The 27,036-nt window shown below is 37.0% G+C and overlaps 1 protein-coding gene across 4 annotated transcripts in view; it reads right to left on the bottom strand.

The window, feature by feature from the left end:
* Window positions 1–27,036, bottom strand: part of LOC114135075 (kazrin-like) — a 173,292-nt gene that overhangs the window by 84,399 nt on the left and 61,857 nt on the right. For 3 of the 4 annotated variants that reach the window (XM_028002009.1, XM_028002012.1, XM_028002014.1), the window contains exon 3: window positions 14,403–14,610. In XM_028002009.1, coding sequence (XP_027857810.1) covers window positions 14,403–14,610 — 208 coding nt within the window. Of the gene's footprint in view, window positions 1–14,402; window positions 14,611–14,945; window positions 15,170–27,036 lie in introns of those variants that run through there. The other variant, XM_028002010.1, reaches the window with a different exon arrangement.

Genomic DNA, 27,036 nt, shown 5'->3' with positions numbered 1-27,036 from the left:
TGGAGACATGAGGAACATCCTGCACACATTCCAGTCTGCTGTGCGAGGCGTCACTGAGATACCTGTACATCCAGCAGACCTCTCAATCAGCCCGGCTGGAGTTAAATCCTTTGATTCGGCTCATTTCTTCTTTTTGAAGCCCCTGCCTGATTCTCTGCAGAAAGTGGTGACTCAGAGGTAACGTAGTAGGCCTACAGTGCAGACAGATTAATCAGATTTGACCTTTTCATCTACAATCTCTGTGTTTTTCCAGGACTTTTTAAAATGTCCTTGCTGGATTGCAGGTCAAAGCAAAATAAGCTCTTATTCATGGCGAGCGGCGTCCCAAGTTCTTCAAATTATACAAGTTCAAATGTCCTTGATAGTTAATTTGCTCTGAAATTTGTTGAACTTTTGCAGTTTGGGTTGTTTTGTTGCTTCTTTTAAAAGAAATTACGGTCTTGTGTAGGAAATGCAACTTTATGACTTCAATTAAGAGCATCCACCAATCAGGGACCCTGTTATGTTTTATGAGTCAGCTGGTCCAAACAGGTGTCAGATTCAAGTTTTCAAATGATAAAGTAAAATTTAATTACATTGCATGTAAGATTTGAGCAGTTTTATTACCATTTATTGTCATAGTTAGTGAAAATTACAACAAAATTACAGGTTCAAAGGAGAGAAATAACAGCTTTCTTGAACTGTATATAAGTAATACTGCAAAAACACAAAATATCAAGTATTTGTGTCTAATTTGATGCGCAAATATCTTATGCTACATTAAATGAGACAAAAATAACTCTCATGTAACTTTCCAGCAAGATATAGGAGCTTGTTTTAGGTCAATGTTTCCTTAATATTGACGGGAAATTACTGGGCCTATTGGCAGATTATTTTATAACATGACATTTTTCCCATGTTATAAGAAAAATAAATCTGCCAGTGGAACTAGAACGTTTTAATTTGTATACAAGAACTATTAACTTAAATCAACCTATTATATCTTGCCAAAAAGTTATGTGTAAGTTAGTTTTGTCTTATTTCAAGTATATTAAGATATTTGCACTAGAAACTAGACAAATACTTGGTCAGATTTTGTGTTTTTGCAGTGAACAAAATAAATACATATTTAATAATAAGTCTGTCTTTTTCTTCAGTAGAATGATTTCCTGTTTGCAACTCTGAGTTTGGAAACTTAGCGGATTGAAAATTGCAGACTATTAATTATTTCATCACACTGATTGAAACGTTTTCAATTTGAGGTTTTGTTTAAATGCTAAAGTCGGCTAAATCATCTGACTTCCTGTTGGCTTCACTGCTCCTAACACGTATTTTCAACAGGTTGAGTTGTGTAATGTCTTTCTACTACAGAGGTTATTACTAGCAATAACCTCTGAAACTCCTTTTTAAAAATGCAAACTAAGCCTTTAATGTCTGATCAAAGTAAAGCAGTTTGTTCTCTTGAGGCTGATCTTTGCTCTTAGACCAGAGTTAGATCTGAACCTTTGACATCTCCATTTTCTTTTTCCTCCAAAAAACTATAATGCTCTCCAAGAGTATTTCTTAACGACTTGTTCTGTTTTTGCGTTTTAGTCACACATACATGTTTCACATCATTTAACAATTTAATTTTCACACCAAACAGATAACTTGAGCCAATAGTTTAGTTTAAAGGTCAAAAGTGAATCAAACCAACCTGTGAAAATAAATCCTTGGTAAACCATGGATTAAATGTGTTTAACCACATTAATTGGTTTCTTTGTTTTTATATTTGCTTTAGTTTATTTTAGCCCTAATCAGTAGATATTGGAGAGTAGATCAAAGTATGCTTAGAAATAGATTTAATTTTTGATTAAACAGTAATTTCAACATATTAAAATGTAATGTTTATTTATTTCAGTAACTCTATTCACTAATTGGAACACATTACATTAGGAGTGTCCACAGTGGGGCCATTTGCGGCCCTTGAAATGATTTTGATCGGGCCCTGACCAGACGTCGAGAACGACAAAAATTTGGTCAACAAAACAGAAAACAATTGTTGACCCCAGGAAAACGTTGAAATCATCCGTTTTTCTTTTAATATTGAAACAATCTGAAGCTCTTTTATGTTTTGAGTCTTTAATGAAATACAGATTTCACAGAAATGGTGTTTATTGCTTAGCAGGTGAAACTAAACTAAAAAAAAAAAAGAATTGCATTTTGATTCAATGGGTTTTGTGGCTCATCAGTAGTTTAAATTAGTTTAAAGTAGTTTAAATTTGCCAGGGTAAAAACTTTAGACACCACTGCATCATATGCTTCAACTACATGTTTTCAAGCCTTTATTTCTGATTATTAATGTGATTTTCCACTTAGCTGATGAATAAGATTATAATACTAAATCAATAAAAACAATAATAAAAAATTACAATAAAGAAATTTATGCTTACTGAAATACATAGCTCTGAAATATTTTAAACTCTTGCAGTTTGGGTCATTTTGTACCTGGTTCTCAATTTGCTAGTATTCTGTGAATTATTTTTGTTAATTTTAAGAGATATTGACAAAAATGCAGCATCAGAAAGCATATTCTAATTAATCTAGCGTCCATATTTTTCTCACGATCTAAAGTGTAATTATCCTAACTGATCCTAAATACATTTTAAACCTGAGAAACATGCTACAATAAAGAATTTATTCTTCAGATTTATTTTTATAAAAGAGACAGATAACCTTTCTTTGGGTTGTGTGACTGACTGGCTTATAATACACTTCACTCGAACTTGACCTTTGGCTTACTCGACCTTCAAGCCCATTCAGTGACATCAGCAACTTTTACTTCTCTCTTCAGACAAAAATATCTTCACGATTCATTGTCTGTCATTCCAAATCCCCTGACAATTAAAGCAGCTGTCATAATGTGCACTTAACTCGAGTCATAACCTAAAACTGGAAGCCTCTATTTGAGGAAATCATTTCTCGTCAAAAACTCATCTGGGAACCAAAAACTGCTCTGTGCCAGTGGAAAAGACAGGCTTTCACGGATGTAATTAGCATATAGAGATATATCAGTCTCACTGATAGGAAAGCTATTATCTCAAAGCAATTTGAAGCTTTGTGTCATGGATAGCGTTCTAGAAATGACTCTCACTGAGCAACTTTCAGCTCACTGAGGTCAAATAAAGATTGACTGGAAAATTTTACTTCCGAGGAAAGTCTGCTAAAGATCCACACTATAGCTGCGTTTCTATTGACCATATAACTGCAAATTGAAATTACGAAAATCCATGCTTAATGGAAACACAACAATTTTGAAAAACGTAGCGTTTTTGATAAAAAAGTGTTTTCACTAGAATGAGGTGGTTTTTCAGCCTAATTGGATTAGATGTATTTCACAAAACTGCAGTGGAAATACGTTTTTCACATCACAAGTCATGTGATCAACAATCGGATGTTACTACTGGAGGAAAAGACGAAGAGAAGACAACAGGAAGTGATAAGAGGATGATGGCGCAGCATTGATTTGAATGACTTATTGCATGAACAAACTTATTTGCTTGGTATTTTAGCTGTGTTTCTTATTTAATCAAGTATATTTGTATATCACATTTCAGCAACAAGGCAGTTCAAAGGGCTTCACATCATAAAAACACAAAAATAAAAACTTGTCTTGATAAAGACACCGTTTGGGAAACCAGTGACAAACATTACATTTTGTCAAGCGTCACCATCAAAATCATCAGCACACATCAAACATGTTGGTCAATGTTCCAGTGATAATGGTTTGAGAGCAACCCTAAACAGGTGGGTTTCTGACCTTGATGTAAAGGAACTCAGTGTTTCGGCTGTTTTGCAGTTTTCTGGAAGTTTGTTGCTGCTTCTCCATGTTTGGTTCTGGGGATGCAAAGCAGACCAGAACCAGAAGACCCAATCCTGGTTTGGAAGGTGCACATAACCTTAATGAAAACGCCGCAACTGCAAATTGTGTGGGTTTTTTTTGTTGTTGACATTAGCAGAATTTTTACCACATTTGTAACGAAAGCACAGCTACTGTCTGGTGAAATGGCATCTTAGCAGAAACTGCTAACTGCACCACTCCTTGTCTTTTTTTTTGTCATAGTAGGGCAACAGCTTGATGCCACCCAAAATGACACAATCTGAGCTCTTCCTTCTTGTAACCCTGCCACAAAGAGGTCAGCTGTTATCTTTAAGCTCTGACCATTTCTGAGTGCTGCAACCTGAAATCAGAGCCTTTCCGGTGAGAACGAGGAACTTGGAACGATTTCAGAGCAATTGAGACGAAACAAGCCGGCTTGCTTTTGGCCCTGTAAGGAGACGAAAGTGGGTACGTGCTGCTCAGCTGCCCTCCCTGCTGTCAGAGCAACTGAATTCAGAAATGGAAACTTTTAGTCAAGCAACAGTCCACCAGGCTTGAGCTCCCACTGACAGGCTGTGCAGCTCTCCCAGTTCATTAATGAAGACTGGATTCCACTACAAATCAAAACAAGTGACCGCAGAGCCATTATTCATGGAGTTCATTACCAACCTGAAGCTCATTATCGACTCAAGAAGAGAAAACCATCAGGGATTACGTTTTACTTTGCTGATATCAAAATAATATGATGTAAAATAAGTTATCTTCTTGTGAACAGAGGACTTAAGGAAAACAAACAAATTCAGACACTGCAATAAAGATTTTTGATTGACTTAATTGTTTTGGTTGCTTTAATTTTTTTAATGACATCAAATTTTTATTTTGTTTTTTCACAAAAAATGTATTGATTTTTCTGGGATTCCTTTTGATCCACTAAGATAAAGAGTGTATATTTGTTAAGTAGAAGAAAATGGAAATGTGGTTTTCAATTTTTTAATAAATAAAAACCAATTGAAACATCACATTTTGTCAAGTGTCGTCGTTACACATCAAAATGTTCATCAATGTTTCATTTATTATGTTTCCAAAGCAACTCTAAACAGGTGAGTTTTTAGTCTAGATGTAAAGGAACTCGGCTGTTTTACAGTTTTCTGGAAGTTTATTCCAGATTTGTGGTGCACAGAATGTTTGGTTCTGGTTTTGTGGATGCAGATCAGACCAGAACCAGAAGACCTGAGTTTTCTGGAAGGTTGATACAACAACAGCAGATCTTTAATGTATCCTGGTGCTAAACCGTTCAGTGATTTATAAACTAACAGTTTCTTCTGTGTACTTCTGGCGGTTCAGCCATGTTTGCTTTCACCTTTTCAACTTGAATATCGCTGTATGCGATATTCAAGTTGAAAAGCCCAAAATGTAGAATATCACCATAAAATTTATTTTCTCTGTATTATTGTAACAACTTGTGCACAACAAAGCCAGAATCCCGACACCCACCAAGGACAGGATTTCTATCTGCTACTGGAGATCCTGCTCTGCCTCTACTGGTCCTTTATACTGGAGGGAGTTTAATGGGAACCCTATAGGAGGAGAGTGGCAGACAGACTGGGGAAGAGAGGGGCCGGCTCTCTCTGGCTATTGTTTGGACACACTGCCCCACACACTGCGCTGACCTCAGACAGGGCGTGGCCGAGGGAGCCCAGAGGCGGGGGATTCGAGGTACGGCCAGCATACTTGCGCTGCATGTGGACAGAGAACAGGAAGACGGGCGCTCTCTGGGGAGCGTTAAAGAGAAAGAAGCAGAGTGAATGCGATATTGGCCCTGCAGTTTGGCAATATGTTCCCAACCCTGTACATGTGCACAATGGAGTAATGAGAGTAGTGGGCCTCTGACAAACACAGGCCAGATGGGGAGAGGGTTCTTTTCTACAATTACTCTGCAGAGGAGAGCATTAGAGCCACTGCAGCTCCTCTTGTATAGAGAAAAGATAATTATTGTTTTTTTTTTAGAGAAATACTTAATGACTATCCGTGCCTAGCAGCAAGCCTTTGTACAGTCTCTTAAGGTTTCATCTGCGGTACCCTTCGCCATGCAGTGCAGGATGACTGTATTTTGCAGCGTTTCAATGACAGAAGAGAGGTTAAAGTAGCTTTTTAATTCAAAAGCTTTCTTGTGATTTTAAATTGGAGATGTTTTTTTTTTTAAAGTAAAGCCTCTCATGAATCTGATTATAATAAAGTTAGTTTAAAAATCCTTTACATTTGTGTCTCCAGGGAATATACAGAGAGGATGACATTGTAAAGTTTCTGTTTGACAGTGCTAAAGCTCTGGTTTAAAAAGTTTTTCTTTTTTTGTTTAGCCCGTTTTGCCTCTGAACCACTCTGATGCTACAACATGGTCAAAAATAAATGATCTGAACCTCAGTCATTCGGATCAGAAATGCACCAATCAGGCTTTAACTGGATTAATATCGATTCTCGTTTTCTTCCAGGTGTGAACTGCACATATTGCTTCTGAAGCGTTCCAGTTGACTGTCTAACATATTCAAATCTATTTAGAGGTTTAAATAGATTTAAATATAAAATACCCATCATAATACTGCTATATATCAACCTTGAGTTTTTATGGCAGAGTAAAATATGCTTATTAGATGAATAATTTAATCTGATCACCACAGTGAGGGATACTATACTATACGTTTTTTTTTTTTTACAAATTAAATAAATGGAGTAGAATATGTGTTGCAGATGTGAGACACAATATTAAGGAGATATTTGAACCACAACTGCAGAATTTATGCAAATGAAGCTAAAATAATAAAGCAAAGCCCTAGTAATGGTGTTACTTTACTTCACCTTATGCTATGCAGACCCTCTGTCTGCACTGATGAAGATTAATTTATCTGAGCATGCTGAATGCCAAGAGTGTGTTGAGGTTAATTCAGTGAATATTTAACATATTTCAAAGTGCTTGCTTGTTATTTTTTTATTATTTATTTGTATTTTATATTTAGTTATTTAAATTACTTACAGTATCACAGCTATGTATATTTTTTCTGAATTTTATTTTACTTACAGTGATATTCTAATATTTTACACTTTGGATGGCACAGCTTGTCAACAAATAATCAATTTCCCCTTGGGGATCAATAACGTATATTGTTTTTTATTTCTTGAACCATGTGGGAAATCAGAGACTGTGCTTTGAACTTTCACCCTCTGATGTTTGTATCCAAGTATTTCTTTTCCCAATTATCTGACATGAGGTCAAAGGTCAACATTTCCTTGAGGGAAATTAAAACAGAGGTGTCGTCAAGACAGTTAAGGGGTTAAATTATGTTGTATAAAGTTTAAATTGCAACTGAGCTGCTGCTTTTTGTATCCAACCATCAGAAAGAAAATGATTTCAAGCACTTATTTACCATTGAGTTTAGATTTTACAGTGTCAAAATATGGTGATGACGGAGCAGAACGCACAGAAATTTAGTATTTTAGTTTAAAGTCTTGTTAAACAACAGCAGCATAAATAAATCTAATTTAAATACATGGAGATGGAAACTTGTTTTATAATATTAGCCACAGAAATAAATAAATAATACATATACTGTATATATACAGTATATATGTGTGCTATATTTTAATTCTATTTAATTCAGCAACTGGTCTGCATCAAAAACACAGTAAAACCTTTTTAATGTAATTGCTAGTAAATCCAGGCAGTTAACATTTAAATTTTGAAGAAAAAACAAACAAACATTAAAATCAGACGATGTCATTAGGTGAAAAGTAATAAACAATTCAAATTCTACGCTCTTCATCTTTATGAACATGCATTAAACCAAACAGAGAAACAACAAAAGCAGAACATATTCGTTATATATCTGACTGGATTTAATTGTTTATATAAAACCTTTAATTTCTTCACATTTAGACTTACGTAACATACATTTTAAGAAATGCAGCAACAGCGTAGCATCAGCTTAACACACAATGTAGAACATGGAGGAATTCATTCTGAAAATGAAGAGATTACAAGATTATCCCTGTTCATCCATCAAAGCATATGTCTCTAAAAGCCTAAAAAGTAGGAGTTTTCTTGTTTTGATGCTTTTTACTGAACAGAAAAGAAGTCAATAATCAATATGGCTCATTTCTGTCACTGGCTGATTAACTGGAGCATCACTAAATACGAACGCTAATAGAAATTTTAACCAAACTCTCATGAACCCTTAAAATAAGCCACTCAGATTCACAGCAACGTGTGAATTACTTGCAGTAAAGGCTGTTTTAGAGCATCCATCCTTTAACTTCATGCTGTCTCCTTCAGTAATCACGGCTGTGTGTCAGCGAGGCTTATGCCTCACTATTGGCAGCCTCTCTGATCAGCTCTGTCCTACTGACTGACTGCAAGGCATTAATCTAACAGGAATTAATAATGTACAGACTTGTAAGGTTAAAGAGAGTGGATTTTAGAGGACACAACATTTTCAACCAGCTCCCTGTTGGAGGAAGTGTATAACAGGAGAGTAAACATTAGTGTCATTTGTGAATCTTAAGCAAGGACTTGACATCAGTGTGACAGATTAAGAGGAAGAGGCACTAATGAAATGAAGCAATGAATAAATTACTGTCAATAAGTTGAATAAAAGAAGGCAGGACTGCTCCATCACTCATCTAAAGACACTGCAAGTAGCAGCCTCTTGTCAGGAGATTTATGCTCCAAAAAGTGACAATAAATCTACAACAAAACAAATAAAACCATCATGAAGTTATGCGTCTAGAAACAGAGTCTTTCCTTTATTTTCATTGGAGCACGATGGTAGCAGGAAGAACAGGCTGGTTGGACGCAAAGTTATCATAGTCAACTAAAACTGACAAAAACTGAAAACGATCAAACATTTTCATTAACTGAAATAAATAAAAACAGCAATTAATGGGGAAAAACTGTAACTAACAGGAACAAAATTGTGTGTTTATAAAACCAACTAAGACATACTGAAATTACAGATATTATCTTTTTTGTTTTTATGTTTCTAAAACTATTTATTAGCCTTTCAAAGCGATGTGAAACTGATTTTATGTCAGTTGTCGGCAAATTACGGCACTCCAGGTTCCTCATGGTGGCAATTTCACTTGTCCGCAAAATGCAACAGCAAAAATAGCAAAATTTGGGAGAATACGCGGAGACAGTTGCTATACAACAATAATTTTATATATTTTTTGAAAATTGGATCTTCTTTTGAGTATTCATAATAATACTATTTGAATTCTGCACCTAAATATTAACCACACTATGAAAAACTAAAACAACTGCTATAACTAAGTGACATTTAACTCATAATAACTAATAAAAACACAATCTAAAAAACAAAACGTCACAACAACATAAAACTAAACTATAATGAAAGAAAACTGTTGAACTAGTTACTACTGAAGCTGCACAGCGAAGTCAAAAACACTTCAGCACTTCAGTAAGATTGTTGGAAGTCACTTAATGCATGTAAAATACCACAGCTTCATGTTCGCTCCAACATTAAAACTAACCGACAGCCTGGTTTGGACAGAGATGCAGAGCAAAAAATAGTTTAATTTCCTGCCAGTGCTGGCTCATCACAGCAATGAATGATCTTAAAACAAGCCCAGCGTAATGCAGACCAGGTGAGACGTCTGCAGCAGGAGGCGGGTGGATTGTTTGGCTGCGTTTGGTTTCATCAGTCACCTGACAGAGAGAGCTGGCCTGGGCTGTGGGAACAGGAAATGTGACATCACCAGGCTGACATTCAGGAATGTGGGAATGTCAGGCGGCCTGTTAACAAAGCTCCCAACAAGACGCAGAGGGAGAGAGACTGATGTCAGCGGCTAACTCAACCCGGCTGAGTTATTTCAAACTTGAAGAGTTGGGAAGCATTTAGACCAACTTTAATCTGCCAGGAAGAAAGAAAACATTGTTCCTCCTCTTATTTGAAATGAGACGGTTTGGTTAATACATGTAACTTTGGAACTTTAACGCTCGAGTGAATGGGGACGTTTGCGTGTTGCGGTGGAAAATTACCTCGGGAGTGAAGCACATCAAAATGCATCAACAAAAGAAACATAATATGAATTTTAAAAACAAGCACTTGACGGAGGAAAGCAGTGCTCAACTACCAACACTCACCCGGATGAGCATGACGGTCAGAAAGCTAAACTAATAAACCAAAAAATAATTCAAGTCTTCGAGCTGGTGGTGTTAGACGCTGGTTCTGATCTCGCTCTTGGACCGCCGCTACGCGCTACTGGTAGTAATATTTCACAGACGTAGCGCCGCTCAACCTCCACGAGACGGTGAACTCTCACACCGAACGTCTGCTCAAAGCTTAGATATGTATGAAAATATGTATATTATGTCTAAATTAGGTGAATTTATTGCCAGATTATTTTTCCATTTTGCGATAACATAATTTCTACCTAGAGCAAAAAATTAACAGTCATTCCAGTCGATCGGCAGAAATCGGCCTTGTGGATGATCGGTATTGGAATCAGCAGCAAAAGAATCTGATCAGAACATCCCTAATAAATATACAATGAGATCAAATCAATCAGACACAGGCGGTCTATTTCCATCCAATCAAATTCACCTTATAATGCCACCTGGCAAACACTGCAAAACACAAAATTCTTCCATGTAATTTTTGTCTAATGTCCAAGAAATATATAGTAATACACTTGAAAAAAGACTAAACTAACTTTGCAACAAGATATGGGAGCATGTTTTAAGGTAATAATTATTTAATATTAATTTTAACAAGTATTAGAGCCACTGTAAGATTTATTTAACTTGGATGGAAAAAATGTTTTGTTATAAGTAGAAAAAATCTGTGAGTGAAACTAGAACCTTTTATAATCAATATTAAGGAATTACTGACTTAAAACAAAATCCTATATCTTGCTAAAATGTTACTTGTAAGTCAGTTGTATCTTATTTCAAGTGTAACAAGATATGAGCACTAAAAACGTGACTTGGTAAAAGTTTGTGTTTTTATAGTTGTATATCTGGAGAAACCAGATGCACAATCTTCCAAAGTATTTTATCTAGTTTTTAGTGCCAATATCTGAGTACACTTGAAATAAGATACAGCTAACTTACTTTTCATCAAGACACAGCAGCTTGTTTCAAGTCAATAATCCCTTAATATTGATTTAAAAAAGTTCCACTGGCAGAATATTTCACTTATAACAAGAATTTTCATATATGTGGAAAAAATTTGCAAGTAGAACTAGTACTTCTTTAAAATCAATATTAAGGAATTAATGACTTAAAACACGCTCCTATATCAAGCTGAAATGTTTCTTGTAAGTTAGTTTGGTCTTATTTAAAGTGAACTAAGATATTTGCACTAAAATCTAGACAAAAATACTTGCTAGGATTTTGTGTTTTGCAGTGAAAGGTTATCTTCCTGCTGATTACATTGGGATTTACTTTGCAGCAACGAATGATTATTTTTGCCATGATCCAGATACTTCATGTGAACTGGCTGCTCAACATTTCCAAGTGACAGGCCCATCTCAAGTATCTCAATTGGAAAACACTTTCTGATGAAGCTCATTTGGCAGAATAACATTACCTTTTGAAAACGACTATTTAAACAGACCATGTTGTAATTTGATTGGTTTGATGTAATGCTTTATTATAAATGTCTTGTTTTTATTAGCTGTAAGTGGAAAAATAATCATAATTAACCAAAATAAAAGCATGAATAAATAATATGATGTGACTAACTTTGTGAATTAACTAATTGTAATATTTCACTATTCACATTTGTTGTCAATTTGAGTTGTTGATGTGAATCTCAACCTGCTGGTTTGTGTCTGGAGCATCATTCTGCTATAGGTGCCACATTCTGACACCTTCATTTCAAAACTAGCAGGACGTTTTTTGGCAACTGGATCCTCTTCTCAAGAATCGAACATACAGTTTCTCCCTGCCCTCATACATCATCGAGCCTTGGCCAGCAGTGAAACTGTGGGTGGCACATTAGGGTTTCATTTCTTGGACGACGTGTGGAATGTCTTGACCACTGGAGACCGGAGGCGTCCACGGGGAAGTGAAGCTGAGTGGGTGGTGCAGTATGATCCACCCATTCAGTTCTTTTATTTATTCCTTTATTACTTTAATTTGACTTCATACACTGTAGAACATTTGAGCTGCATTTAGTTGTGTCTACTGTCTGCTACTCTTTAAGCAAATAAATGTGGCCAGTTTTAGGTCTTGAACCAAAATGTGACTTTGTAAAAGATAAACTTACTGTAGTAAGTTGTGTTAACTTCTTATTAATCTTGTCAAAACTACAAGAGCTGAATAAACTAGTTTTTATGTTAGCAATTAAAAAACTGAAAAAAAAAAAGACAGGAGTGGAATCTATTTCCCAAAATGCTTAGCGGTTTGTTTTTGTATCCTGAGATGGAAATGTGTTACATTGATCTGACTCCTGTGTTATTGAGGCAAATGTTTATTTTTTAAAGTGTGAGGATAATGTCCTGTTCACACTAAATGTTTTTAGCAGAATTTATTGTGATGTTTAATAAAATTTATTATCAGATCAGAAATTTTATTAATTCAATTTGAAACAAGAATTTAAATTATTCTAAAGTGAAATAAGTATTTTAACTTGATATTGTGAGTAAAATAATAGAGAAATGTGGCTCTTTATCTAGGAGAGAGCTGTTCTTTTTGTTGCATATTGTGAAATAATTATTTGATTTAAATTGCAGCATTAAAGTTAAAAGTTAAAGTTTTAAAGTTAAAACTCACAATTCAAGATTAGTGAACTTAAAAACAGTGTTTAGACAACTTGTCTCTTGTTGTTAAATCAACTTCATAAACTTTAATTTCTCAGTTAAAACCAATTAACTCTTGTTGACTTAAATTGCATTTTCAAGGCAGCAGGTGGACTTTCATTTTCAAGTTAAACCACCTTCAAAAGTTTTACAGTGTAGCATCAACATAAAATAACGTAATTCTTAACTCTGCAGGTTAGTGTATCTAAATCTGACCAGTCTTTCACTTCAACATCAATATAATTAAAAAATGTGATCTGAAAATCTCCTTAATGTTTGAGTAAAAAGTTAGGAAAAGTGATTAAAACATTTATATTATCAGAATACCTGTTAGCTACAATGACTGCTTGCATTCACTCAGTATATTTATCAACCCTTCTCTAAATGATACAGAGTCAAATTATTACTTTATAAATGGAATTTTGTAACTTGAATGAGAGAAAAACTTAGAGAAGTTTATTATAGTTAAGGAAATGTTGAAAAGTAGGTAGCTGAAGTAATTCTGTAATCTCTAGAAGATCTTTCAGTAAATCGGTCACTGCTTACTGCTTGACCTCAAGAGAAAAACAGATTACTTTACTTCACTATTTCTGATATCAATTTACACTATTGAGGAATAACATCATGATCACTGAAAGGAAAGGGTGAAAAACAACAACTATCTTTTCATTAATTAATCTGTTAGTGGATGAGAATCCATATCGGCCGAAAAGTTGGTATTATTTCCTATAAATAATGTGTTAAATGCAGACATTTTTGGCAGAGTCAGAGTATCTCCACTACTGCAGCCCTAGTGGGCTGTTCCTCGTCTCTTGTGGCCTGTATTTTTTAAAAAGTGGTCCAAGGAAGGAAGAGAGGAGAACTGGTGACCAGATAATTAATGACCGTTAAGAGAAAAACAACAGATGGCTGCTATGGCTCAAAATGTTAAAGAAGAAAATGTTGGTTCTGATAAATAAAAAATAAAAAAAAGGTGTTAGAAAGTCCAGACCATTGGTGGATGATGAGTCATAAAGCCTGGTCATAATGTTACGCCTGATGTATGAAGCAACCTTAATACATACATTAGAAATGCATGTATTTAGCATCAATATCTCAAAGCGCTCTGAACAATATTAAAGTTAACAAAACTTCCCAGATGTGAACAAAATAACAATTTTAATCAGTCTTATTATATTTTGTTTTGAAAATTCAGTATTTATTAAAACTAATTGGAAACTTTATTCAAAGCAAGAAATCAGACACAGAAAAGAAACTAGAATGTGTTAAGAAAGGAAAAAACTTTCTAAACACTAAATTTAAAACAACAAATATTCAGGGATGAAAAAGTTTTAAGCATAAATGAAACCAAAAGTTTCACATTCTCCACTAAAACTCGCTGACATCATGCATCTGGCTGTTCCCAAGAAAACGACATTGCCATGGAGTTAACAGCCTCCTCAACAGACACAAACATCCACTTTCTGAGTTTCTCTGTGCAGAACCGCTGCCAAAACTTGAGCAAAGAGTCGGACATGGAGCCCCACCGGAGCCCAGCTGCTGCCTGGGAAACCAAACGGAGCGACTCCGGCCCCCGCGCTCTCACCCCTCCTGTCTAACAACAGCAGACCGCCCGCCTCTCCTCCTCCTGTCACTCCCAAAACCGAGTTTAAGGGGAAAACGAGTCAACTGAGGGAAAAGTGTGGGGACATTTCACCACATTCGCTCATGAGCGAATGTTGCCGGCGCCGGCACCGTGATGTGAACTCACCCCTGTAGCGGAGGCTGTCATCGTGGTGGTTGTGCTGGAGGTGGTTCTCCAGCGCCAGGGGGCTGCTGGCGCCCAGCTCTGCCAGTTTGCGGCTGGTCGCGGAGAGCTCGGATCGGAGGTTGGTCACTTCCTGACTCGCTGACTGGATGGCCCCATCGATCCTCTGTGCCAGCTGCTTGTTGTCTTCCATCATTTTAAGGATTTTCCCCTGAGGAGCAAATCCACACAGAGCAGCATGGTGTCAGCAGGAGCGTTACTCTGGGCGAAGCTGACACCCTCTCCTCTTCCTCCTCCACCTGCACTTCTTCTGTCTTAGTGTTTAGTTTGCACATAAAAAGCAGAGTAAGGTCCTTCCTGTCCACTGGGCTGACCTGTTACTGCATAAAAGACCTGGAGAGCATGTGTGTGAGGAGGAGAAGAGCTGCAGCGCGGCAGGCGGAGGGAAACCGAACGCTCCCGCCTTGCAGAATGTGCTGCGAGCAGCTGCTCTCTGAGAAGACCCCGCACACTGAGATGACATGCAGCCTTTTAAATGGACTGTACCATGTGGTGGAGGAGGGGGGACTGATGTGCTGTCCGGCAGCAACTCTCCAACTGCACCGTATGCTGCAAACCCCACACTCTGCAGAGCCTGTAAGGAGTGAGCAGTGGCGTCTGTAGCGGAGGAAAAAGTCCTGATTGCTTCTCTGTACTTCTGTTCCTCTACGTTTGTATCTTTTTCACATGTGCTCCCACTTTTCCCCCACTTCCTCCCCGCTCACTCGCACGCCCGCTTGTCTTTTTGTCTTTCCCACCCCTCCTTTTTCTTTCTATTATACATCCATCTCTTTGTCCTGGGAAAGCTCACCCTCATGTCGGTGGGAGGGGAAGGGGGCTGGCACAAGGCGCCCAGGGGGAAAGCATTTCCACACACAGCAAACTTCGGGAGAGGAGAGAGACTCAGCTCCATAAAGGGGGGGGGGGACTCACAAAGAGACGAGGCCTGGAGCATTACAATCGAGTTGTGAACATAGAGGAGCTTTCCTGCTTTGATCAAAAACAGTTGAAAGGATTATTTTCCAGCTTATCTGTGGGCTGAGTAAACAAACCCCACCACCTTCCTTATCTCCACTGTTATATAAAAAAAATAAATTCCATCACACAGACAAAAGGTTACACTGGCAGCATACACTGCTTGTCTTATCTCAAAATATCCCTAAATACTGCTGAGCCATCGCAATTTCAAATCTACATTTGACATTTTCATTTCCTCGTGAGAACAAAAATGGATTCTGGTTGCGGTGAGAAGCTGAAGCCATTAGTCTGGTCCCGTCATCCTCGACTCAGATGATAACAGCACGGGGTTAATATTCACGCATTAAAGGTGACATAATACGCTTCCCTGAACAGGAAGGAAACATGTTCATTACATTTTTTGCACAAAGCTCCCTGAGCTGTTTTAGGGCGACTTATCACTTTAAATCCAAACAAGCCGCTACTGGCCACGCCCCCAACTCAACGTTTACACTTGGCTGTGAAAATGGCTGCAAACAGATGTGCAATTATACACCCATACATCTTTGAAAAGCAGAAGTGGAGTCTCCTGCGCAATCAACATGAATGCTCTAGTTGTCGCAAGACTTCAAATTTTTAAAAGTTGACTACAACACAATAAAAGTTGAGTCAATATCGCCTAATCTCATAGCAACCTAAGCGAAAATACGTCACAGGAACTTATCAGCTTCATTAGCTATATTCACAGCAAATATTGACAAAAACTCATTTTTACAATGTCTATTATGCAGAATTAAAAGAACAAGAAGCAGAACATTATGCCGCACTTATTCGTCAGCAGCGGTTGTCCAAAAACTTGCACAAAGTCAGGTCTGACTTTTTTCAGAATTTTTTCTGAAAAAATGAAAACATTTTCTTGTCACTAGTTGCCTTGATTTGACAGTAATCCGAAAGGAGGAGGGCGGAGCGAGGGGAGAGAGGCACCTCCTCCATGAGCTACTGCTGTCTGAACAAAGGCATCGCTTCTGACCAAAAATAACCAATCAGAGAAAGGAGGAAGGTCTTAACACCGTCAATCAACCTCCTGAATGCGCTGCTAAATGTACTAATGACAGAGAAACAACTTACCGTTACAGGAAAACCCTTTATCCGCCAGCGGTGGCCATGCTAACTAGCCTTAGCATTCATGACAGGCTCTGCTGGCTACAGTGTAGTAGAGAGCAAGAGGGGAACTCGAGAGTGATTGACAGCGCTAAGATCCGCCTCCTGATTCTGACTGGTTGTTCCCAGTTAGCACTGGAAGCCAGAGGAGCTTGATTTGTTTTCACCAATTAACATGGTGAGAGTTTCAACAAATATGTAAAAATATATGTTTTACAAAAGTTAGATACTGCAGCTTTAAGTTGTTTGAAGGTAAGAAAATATTTTCCCTGTTTCCTGGGTCAGCACTGGGCTTTCTTACCAGACCTGCCCAAAATACCTCCCACAGAGGGCATCCTGACAGCCTCCTGAACACAGAACCGGTATCAAATTATCCCTCTCCGCCTGTCTCATCCGTTCAGCGGAAGCTAATTTCTGCTGCATGTATCTACAGGATTATCTTGTTCTTTCAGTCTTCAATGAGCTGCTTTATATTTCAGGGGCTTTGTCCGCCAGCAGCAATATTGTCTGGGGAAAAGTCTGGTGCAGGTAGGCGCTTTATCAGCAAATCTGTCCTGAGTGAAGGACCAAGTGTATTCAGCACAACATAAAGGATCAAAGAAGTTTCAGTTTAAAAGATACAGCTAGTCCAGGTCCAGAGTTAAAGCTAGAGTCGGTTTCTAACTTAGCTGTACAAAAAACAGCTGAGAATTAGTTTTTCTACACAGCAAGACAGAAAAATTTAAATAAATGACTAAAACCGGTTTTCCAGGAAATGTTTTATCACAGTAGCATATATTTAGAGTTTCTATTTTAACAGACACTTACTTGCTGAAACCTCTGATTGGTGTTCATAAACATAAAAAATTAGCCAAGCAGGGATTATAAATCCATTTGAAAACACTGATTACATAAATAGATTTATGCAGCCCACATGTGAGCTGTTCTATCCAAACAAAAAGGGACAGGCACTGAAGTCAATGTAAAATGCATTTTTCAGCCCTTCATTCATGTTAAAACTTAGTATTTCAGTCTTAATATTACCAGTCTAAGTAGTAAAATATGTTCTAAAGTACATTTGGTATTTTGAATTATTTTTATAATGGCAGTGGAAATATCAAGGGCGCGTTGCGATGTGTTTCACACGTCCGGAGTGGCGAGATTGAAGCGTTTTGATCGTTCGAAGCGCATCCTACGCTGGAGCTGGACAATCTGAGCTTTCGCCGCTGGACACGCATCGTCAACCAATCAGAGACTCTGGTATGTGACGTAGTGGCCTGTAGTCGGTGTCCTGCCAGAAGACGGAGGCAGCAGTACGGTTAAGCAGATCATCCAACGGGGTGAGACGAAAACACCACTGATAGCGAACCTCGCCAGCGCCCAGCTAGCCTATGAAACTCACAACTCCTCTGAATAATCTGGTGAATTCAAAACACGCGCCCAATGGACACATTTTATTTATTTCAGTAAATCATACCTAGACACTCAATATTTCATCTGCATTCTTCAAAGTAACCGAGAGAGGGGAAAAAAGGCAAGAGGCTCCAACCGTTATCAGCTGCCGCCGTTGTTTGTTCAATAAAAACCAAACCAGAAATGTTCAGGAAAGACATCTGAGTCTTAGTTATGACTGCAGAAGCTTTCACAACATGATATTTTGGTGAAACTTTCTCAATTTTATCCGCCTTTGTACAGCGACACCGGCAATGGAAAACAACGATTCATCCCAATACTCGTCTAGAGCGATTTGATGCACGCCGAGAGCAATATGTCAAGCGTCCGACTTCAAGCATCGGACGCATGAACGTAAGATTAAAACAGCAATATTGTCTGGGGACAATATTGCTGTTTTAATATTACGGATTAAACACAGACATAAGTGGACTGAATTACATATTTATTTGATAACTCTGCACCTGTACAGCACACTTAAACACACTAATAGCTTCACACAAATGTAATTTTATTCAGTCAGTGCAGTTAGGAGTATAACAGCCAGTGTAAAATATAGAATAAAGAAACTGAAACTGAAAGGTTGACTATCTTGGTCAAAACATGTAAAAACAAACCTTTTAAATGGTTCACAAAGTATAATTAGGAATTCTAAAAATAATGTAAAATAAATAATAAAGTGTAACATCACTCACAAAGCATAGAATTAGACTGAATAGATCTGCCCTTATGGATTTGGTATATTGTCACCGATAACCAATCTAGGATTTTTTTCAATATTGAGGCCGATACCGATATTAATATTGAATTGGTGCATTTTTTACTCTAGTTTAAATACATTGGTAAGAAGGAACAATGGCATGAAATGTACCAGGTTCTTTTGATGTATTATTTCTCAAGCAAAAACAAAAAGAGCGGTCCTAAACTAAACAAACACTGGCTATGATTTAGGCCTGATGCCACCTTTCTGCTGCCAGGCCCGGCGTCAATAAGCACCTGGTGGCCTGATCTCTGCTCACAGGAGGCAGGCTGGCCTAGAATCAAAGAGTGGTATAAGACACTTCAGAATATTAAATCAAAAGTCAGAAACATTTATTTTGAGGCAATCATCGCGGAAAAGGGAAGGGATGATGAACGCAGCAGCAGACCATAAACCTTCATGACAGAACAGCTAACAAATGCATTTTGACCAACAATATCATCCATAGATCAATGCTGGTAATTAATAGTTTGCTAAATGATTTTATGAGCTATGCGTACAAACAGATTTTGTGTGTCACAGTTTTTCTTTCTGCTGTCTGTCTACATGCCTAACATCTATGTCCACACATGACAGTTTTTGCTTTTGCCGAAGGAAATCTGCAGCCCCAGCACTGTCATGTTTGATCGCATGTTAGCAGATCATTATCACTGTCTAGACAGTCACATCACTGCCCCCGAATGCTGCCCTGCCCCTGACTTAAAGCTCACTGGCAAAGGAAAAATGCAGGACAGCAACAAAGCTGGACAAAGGACATGTCTAATTTTCACGAATAACATAATTTCTAAGTCTTTTCCCTTAAGAAGCCACTAACCCCAGCCTGATTTCGACCTCGTAAGACTGCAGTCCCAGACGCTCAACTCTGGAATGCAAGGAAATGAATAATTCATGGGTCAAAGGTCACAGCTTTGTCCCAGATACACATCAATAACCACACAAATATTCTGAGGCCACGTCCAAAACATGCAACATCTCTCTCTGCTTCCACGAAGTTGTGGAAAGTATGTGCGGCCTCAGCCGAGACTTCAGACCCTTGGAGTGACTGGTTTCCAGCTGTTTAGGGTCTCCGTTTGTCCATTTGTTTGATGCCGTTAATGGCAAGTTTAATTAAGTGTGCTGTGAGTGTGCAGTTAAAAAGAGGTATTGATAAACAGTCACCATGACCGTCTGCCAGAGTTAATTGAATATCGACTAATCCTCCACAGACGGGAATTCTCCCTGTATGATCCCAATAACTAAGTGATATACGGTTGGACTCAACACTCGTTTTAACCGAGAGCCGAGGAAATCGCTGCACTTCAAACTACTGATGCCCAGCAAGTGCAATGAAAAGGTAAAAGGCTCATGGAGTAGTGGCATTAAATAAAAGCAAATCATTCTAAAGATATATCTGACCTATTATTCTTCTTTGAAGGGTTTATGATACTTCTATGGGCTTTACAAAACATGTTCATTACAGTTTTTGCATAAAACCATTCTTAGATAATAAAATTTCCGTCTGCTCAATTCTGTATGGAGCTCCCTAGGGTACATGGAGGATTTTATGTTTCTTTTGCGTTACCTCATAATAGGTTTTGTGTTCTCTCGCAATAATGCACTGATCAGTTCAAGTGGCATAATTAAATACTAAAAGCCTTTTAAATGGTGGCCAAGATACTTTCTGCTATTATATAAGGTTTTTGTAACTTTTTTCCAAGTATGTTAGTAATGTTAATATCTTACGGAAAACATGTTTATATTTTTTAACTCTTTGGTGCAAAAACCTGATTAAAAATCGATTTATTCACTGCATGTTTATGTTTGTTTGTGTAAGGTTGAGGTGAAATTGCACATGGAGCCTTATAAAATAGCAGAAAGTTCGGTGGCCCCCGTAAGAAAGGCTTACAGTATTAAATGAAACCGCATAAACTGATCAGTACATTTTTGCGAAAAAAGCAAAAGCTTTGCAAGGTAACACCCATTGGGGGCTCCATAGTTCTGCGTTAATTTCACACGTTAAATAATTTTTTTCTCAAGTTAAATCCAACCAAATTTGTTTTCGGTTAGTTGGAATTACTTAAATTATTTCTATTTGCTAAATGCAAGCACTTTTTCCTGCAAGCAATTTTAAAATATATTTAAAATAGAAAATAAACAAACCTTAAACAACGTAGCTTTCCTGAGAGATCATATTTTACCACCTAACAATGTTTGTCATAGCTTTCATTTTATTTTATTTAGTTCTGTCTAGTATATATTTTTAACACTTCTAATAAGTCCCAGATGACCAAATCTGGTTCTTTGTCCTATTGAACGTTATTTTTTCCTTTTAAATAATCAAACAGATGTTATCTTTGACGGAGAAAAGCAACATTAAGAGCAGCGATATTAAACCACAATGGTAAAACAGATAGAGGGCAGTCAGGGTGGAAAACTTCAGGACTAAGGAGAACCACAAAGTTTGGGTGTAGTTTTCCTCTCAAAGTTATTTGATACTTTGTTGATGTAGGGAACATTAATCTTTACTCGCTCTAAAGCTTTTTCACGGCCGACTGGGCCTTGAAAAAGCCCCAACGCTGCGTGGCAGATACACGTATCCAAAACCCAAAATATTCATAGTACTAGGGTTGTCTTGAAGAATCTGAAAAATAATATTAGGCAAAATGATTGTTTTAGATAAAGTTTTGTATAAAATAGTGCTTTTAGGTGGTTCTTTTGTTGGTGGTCAGGCCTCTAAGTTTGGGTGAACAATGAGAACGATAAAAATTCCTTCTTCGGACTGAAACCGGAGAACGTCTCTGGGGGTTTTTTTTTTTTTTTTTTATAGCCGAGTGCTGGTATTTTATTTGCTTATACATTCCAGATAGAAGTGGATGTATGTCTCGACCTCTACGCTACAAAGCTTAGCTTTTACTGACCGCAGCTCTGATGTTTCAAGACGTCTCGTCTGCTAAGGATTTGTACAAAAAAAAAAAAGATCCAGGATGTTTTATTCTGGCAATAAAAAGGTTTTTTGTCAGTAACACCAAACACTGTCTGCAAGCAAGAAATACTACAAAGGTTTCCATTTGTTGACTGTGAGACGACATTGCATTTGGGATAGAGCTGTGTGAATGTGATGGAGGAGCAGAGCCAGAGAAAGAAAGGTGGGTAAATAGGAAAGTGTTGCATGCAGAGGATAAAAGGTATCATTTGAGTGAGTGTGTCCATCTCAAAGTTAGAAAAGAACAGGTATTTTCTCTGCTATTGCTTCTGCATTTTATTTGCCAGTACTTGTCTCAAATAACACACTCAAGAGGAAATTGCTTTTTCTGGCCTGCTTTGAATGCAACACCAGTTTTCCACATCAGCATGTAAATAAAGATGTCCGGACAAAAAATAATCTGGATGTTTTTACATTAATTTGTTTACTCTCTTTGACAAAATACACCCATTAAGATTATTTTTGAAAGATATTTTTAGTGATGGGACTTATATTTGCCGCATGTCTTCCCCCTTTCCTGTCAGCCTACTTTTATATAAGGGACACTAGAGCTCACAACAGACCCCCTGGAGGGGTAAAAAAAGAAATTACAGTTTTATTGAAAAGTAAATTTTTCTAAGAGCAAGACATTTTATCCTTAATATTGACCGTTTGCGACTACGTCACTAAATCATTAGAGGCGCCATGATGGACGTCGGAAGTGAGGATTGGGAGTGTTGAACAGAGCAACTGAAATTGTTTTCCAAAGTCGTTTTTCCCAGTTTATTCATGGTTTCTACTTGTTCGAGTCCAGATAATTAGTCTGCGAACGTGACACAGCTGGTTGTGGCTCACAGACGGCGGTATTTAGAAAAGTTGGAAACAGCTAGCTTAGAAACCGAGCCGTTCTTCCTCCCTCCTGAGATGTTGATCAAATTACAGACTTTGCCTGAATTCACACCATATGATTTATATCACTATGTTATAAACAATGTTTCCCCTTAAACCGGAGCAGGATTAAAAACGTACAAAAGACCAGATGCTAACCAGTTTCTTTCCATACATGTTAGGCTACATAACGGCGAGGCATTCTTTCCATGGTTACTAGACATGTGACGTACCTTTTCCATAATGCCATATTTGATATCTTTCTAATCATACTTGCTTATAAAGTATATAAACGTTAATCTTCTTACCTTGTAAACGTTGCAAATCCGCGGTTACACCGAGGGCTGCCAGTCATTATGACTGAGGCTGCTATCTAAGGCTGCCACATCTTTCCTCATTAAAAGTTTTACAATAAAATTACAAGTTTGGTTTCTATACTTGTCTATTTGTGCAGTCGACCTCGCAGCACCCTATGACCATTTTTAAAGTGAAAACAACTAAATAAAAGCGATGTTAGGTTGCACATGTCTGTTTTTAGACTAGATTTAAAGGAGCGAATTGGTCGTTTTGACAACCGTCATGGCGGAGTGGGCGGAGTTCTGGAGAGCGTGACGCCACGTGCAAATGGTCAATAGCTTTATATCAATTGTTTTTGTGAGTGAAGTTCACAAAAACAACTGAATCATCTGGTCTTGCAGCAAAATAATACATATTTTAATCAAATAAATATAAATAAAATATAACATTTAAAAAAATAAATGTCACAGATATGGTCATATGATTGTGCATATTAATAACATTTAACACTATAAAGTAGAAACAAAAGAAAAATGTAACAAGAAAACAGTGGACTTGAATAGTTTTGGCAGAAAGAAAACCTCCTCTTCTGCATAGTAAAGTACAACTATTAAGTCAACGCAATGGTTGAGTTAATAGTTAAGTTAAGCGTTGACTTAATGTCAACGCATTAAGTCAATGCTAATGTTAATGCGTTGACTTAATGTTAATGTTCATGATGTTATCTATGAATTAACAACAGAATTGGACTGTTCATGAATGTCTTGTCACTAATTAGTCATTAAACAAAAAAATTGTTGTTTACAATTGCTGACACACTAAAATTAAAACTGTCCACAATTAGCAAAACCTAACAACCAGGAAGCAAAACAACAGTTCAGATTTGCACATCCATAGCCACTTTAACGCTTCACACTTTTTCTAGGTATGCTAAATAGTGAATGACATGTTTGTGTTCAAATTTAGTTTCAGACAAAACATAATAAATGAGCGAGAAATGGTTAATGCTGGAGCCGTGAAGTAACTTCAAAATGTTAATGAACTATGAATGTATTTTGATCTGGTGGATTTACAAATAAACTGGCTCAATGTTTGTGACTAAACTTGAGAAGAAACTGCTTGGACAAAAAACAAAATTGCTAATTGATAGTTGTTACTGCTCCTGCATGCATTTAGTGCAAATTGCTTTGTTAATCTAGTGGTAAAATAACATAAATAGTAAAATAGCTACAGCTGATTACACTACTTGGTTTCTCCGTATTCAGAAATGTTCGACTTGTAATAACTGAGTTTTATGGACAGCCCACAAAGGGTGCTGTTTGACATTCTCAACCATGTGTTTCTCCAAACAGTAAAGCCATTTTGAACTGATGCGGCATAAAAAGATCATCAAGCATTCGTTGCACATGTGACAGAAAAGAGCCACAAACAGCTGAGCTTCTGTCACATGCAGTTGGCCTCTTCTAGAGCTCACACACTCCACAGACGTACCAGCTGGAAATGCCTCAGTTGGTGGAAAAAATGGCATTCATCAGAGCAAGTCAATGAAGTGCAAGAGCCGTTGGTCTGAAGTGTGAAAACAAAAGGACAGCAGGCCATTGATGGAGTAAAATACACGCAGCAGGGAACGGAAACTCAACATTTTCTTCTTTATAAATTTCACATTAAGCTCTTTGCCTCCCACTTCTTCTCTGTCACATTCTGCCTTTCTGTAAGATGCCCACTCCACACTCTTTTGAGCGGTTTCTTAGCGAGGAGCTTTACAGTTTATGGTGTGGAAAGTATGAAAATGTGGAAATGGCTTCTTGTTTTATGACACAACAGCCAGTATTAATGGATCCGTTGTGTCCCTTGAGGCGATGCGCTCAGGTAGACGCGGTACCTGTTAGAACTCGTTGCAGCCAGGTGGAGGCGAAGGAAGAACTATGTGGAGCGACCAGAAAGGTAGAAAACTGCTTGGGGTTTTACTGGAGTTGTTTTGCATTTATTAACACATAAAACCACAAGTGAGAGAAGAAGATTTTTTGTTGAGTACTGAAAAATATCTTTGCCCAGTTTAGTTGTTTTTAAAGCGCCGTGCTCTGAACTCTTTAAAGTATTTATGGACTGGAGAGTATTTTTGGTTTAGTTTCTGTCTTATTCTGTCTTCAAATAAGTAAAAATCTAACTTAAAAGTAACTTTCTAGCAATAAATGTAAGCTTCTTTTAAAGTAAATTATTACTTAATATCAATTTTTTTTTTAAAGTACTAGTTCCACTTGCAGATTATTTCACTTAAAATATTGGAAAATGTCCTATTAGTGAAATAATTTAGCAGTGGAACTAGCACTTTTACATGAATATTAATGAATTATTGACTTAAAATAAGCTCCTATATCTTGCTGAAAAGTCTTACTAAGATTTTTGAATAAGAAACAAACCAAAAAAACTGTGTAACATTTTGTTTTTGCAGTGTTAACCAGAGCATTGATGTTGAGGAAAAACATGATTTTCTTCTTGTAGAAATTCACAGTAGTCTGCCTCCATTTCTTTTGCACTTATAACACTTCACTCAGAAAAGATAACTTATCCAAACTGAAGAAAACATATTAACTTTATTATAAATGTCAATAAGCTTTTTTTTCCTTCTATGCTAGTTTGATTTTTCCTCCTTGTTTTGGTTTTACTTTACAGTTTTTATCTGTGTTTATTTTCCAACATCTCACCTGGAATATAAAATGAGTGTTGAAATAAGTGTTTGTGTTCCCGATTTTACCAAAATAACTTTTATTGATAGGCTTTAGCACTGCAAAACCAAAATCTGACCAAGTCTTTTTGTCTAGTTTTTAGTGAAAATGTTAGCACCCGTAAAATAAGAGAAAACTAACTTACTAATCACATTTGAGCAAAACATAGAAGCTTGTTTTAAATAAATAATTTCTAAATATTAATTTTGAAAAAAAGTACTAGTTTCATTGGGAGATTTTTTTCACTTAAATCATTGGAAACATGTTGAAAAACTAGTACTTTTCTGATCAACATTGAGGGATTATTGACTTAAAACAAGCTCCTATCTTGCTGCAATGTTAGTTGAAAGTTAGTTTTGCCTTAAGTCAAGTTTACAAAGATATTTGCATGAGACACTAAATCAAAATATAGTAAGATTTTGTAATTTTACAGAGATACCATTGTGAAACAGCTTTAATGGATTTTAAAAACAACAATTTGATGGTCACGTTTGAATTTGTTGTGTGTTTTGCCAAATTTATGCATTTAAGAGACATGCTGATTTTTACTGGCAGTATTCTCAGTGGGCTCCCCCTGCAGCTCAATCACTATCACAGAGTTTATAACAACTGAGACGTTTTGGCCAAATCTGGGGTTTGCAGATGCATGTTTCTGAGTGAGGGGTTTGGAGAAGAGAAGAAGAAAAAGAAGGGCTACAGCAGCAGCCGGTTCCTGGCAGCATCCATTATTGTTTCCATAAAGGATGTGCTGCTGTGTAACGTCAATGCATGCGTTTACACAGAAGTATGACTGAATCACAGTGAAAGATGGTGCAAAAACATCATATTTCAGCAAAAAAAAAAAGGAATTTATTATCAAGACCTACTGTGTGTACGCAGGCTTTGTGTCCAGAGTAAAGGTCAAAAGTGTCTTTTCTTGAATATCCTCCACTCCTCTGCTATGGCATAGTAAATAAATTAACTACTTTATTTTTTATTATTTAAATCAAATGCTTATAATGACATAAAAAAATTGTTAAATCCACTTATTTTATTTGATTAAAATCAACATTGTAATTGACTACACACCCAAAGATTTACTGGACTTCCCCAAAGTCAAGTTTTATTCACTCTTTAAATGTAACGTTACAATTTACAGTGTACCATCAGTTCTTTCCTTTCAACTGTGTGAGTAAACGTCTGGCTTTTATTTAATGTCCAAAAAATTAAGAAGTTGTGAGTTTCAAAGCAGGAAAAACCTGAGCCTTATTCAGAAAACAGTCCACAGGGAGCAGAAAGTGAGGCTTGTGGCAAATGAGGTTAAATTATTGCCACTAAATCGTTCTGCTTTTCATTTTGAGATCATGCTTTTGCAACAAAAGTTATTTATTTCTGACTTTAACAGTACATAAAACTTGTTTTCCTGCGTCATATTCAATGTTGAACTGCTTTACAAAC

Source organism: Xiphophorus couchianus, chromosome 20 (genome assembly GCF_001444195.1).
Source record: "Xiphophorus couchianus chromosome 20, X_couchianus-1.0, whole genome shotgun sequence".
Taxonomy (NCBI): Eukaryota; Metazoa; Chordata; class Actinopteri; order Cyprinodontiformes; family Poeciliidae; genus Xiphophorus; species Xiphophorus couchianus.
Note: the sequence above shows the minus strand (reverse complement) of the source record. Positions and strands in the feature narration are given on the sequence as shown.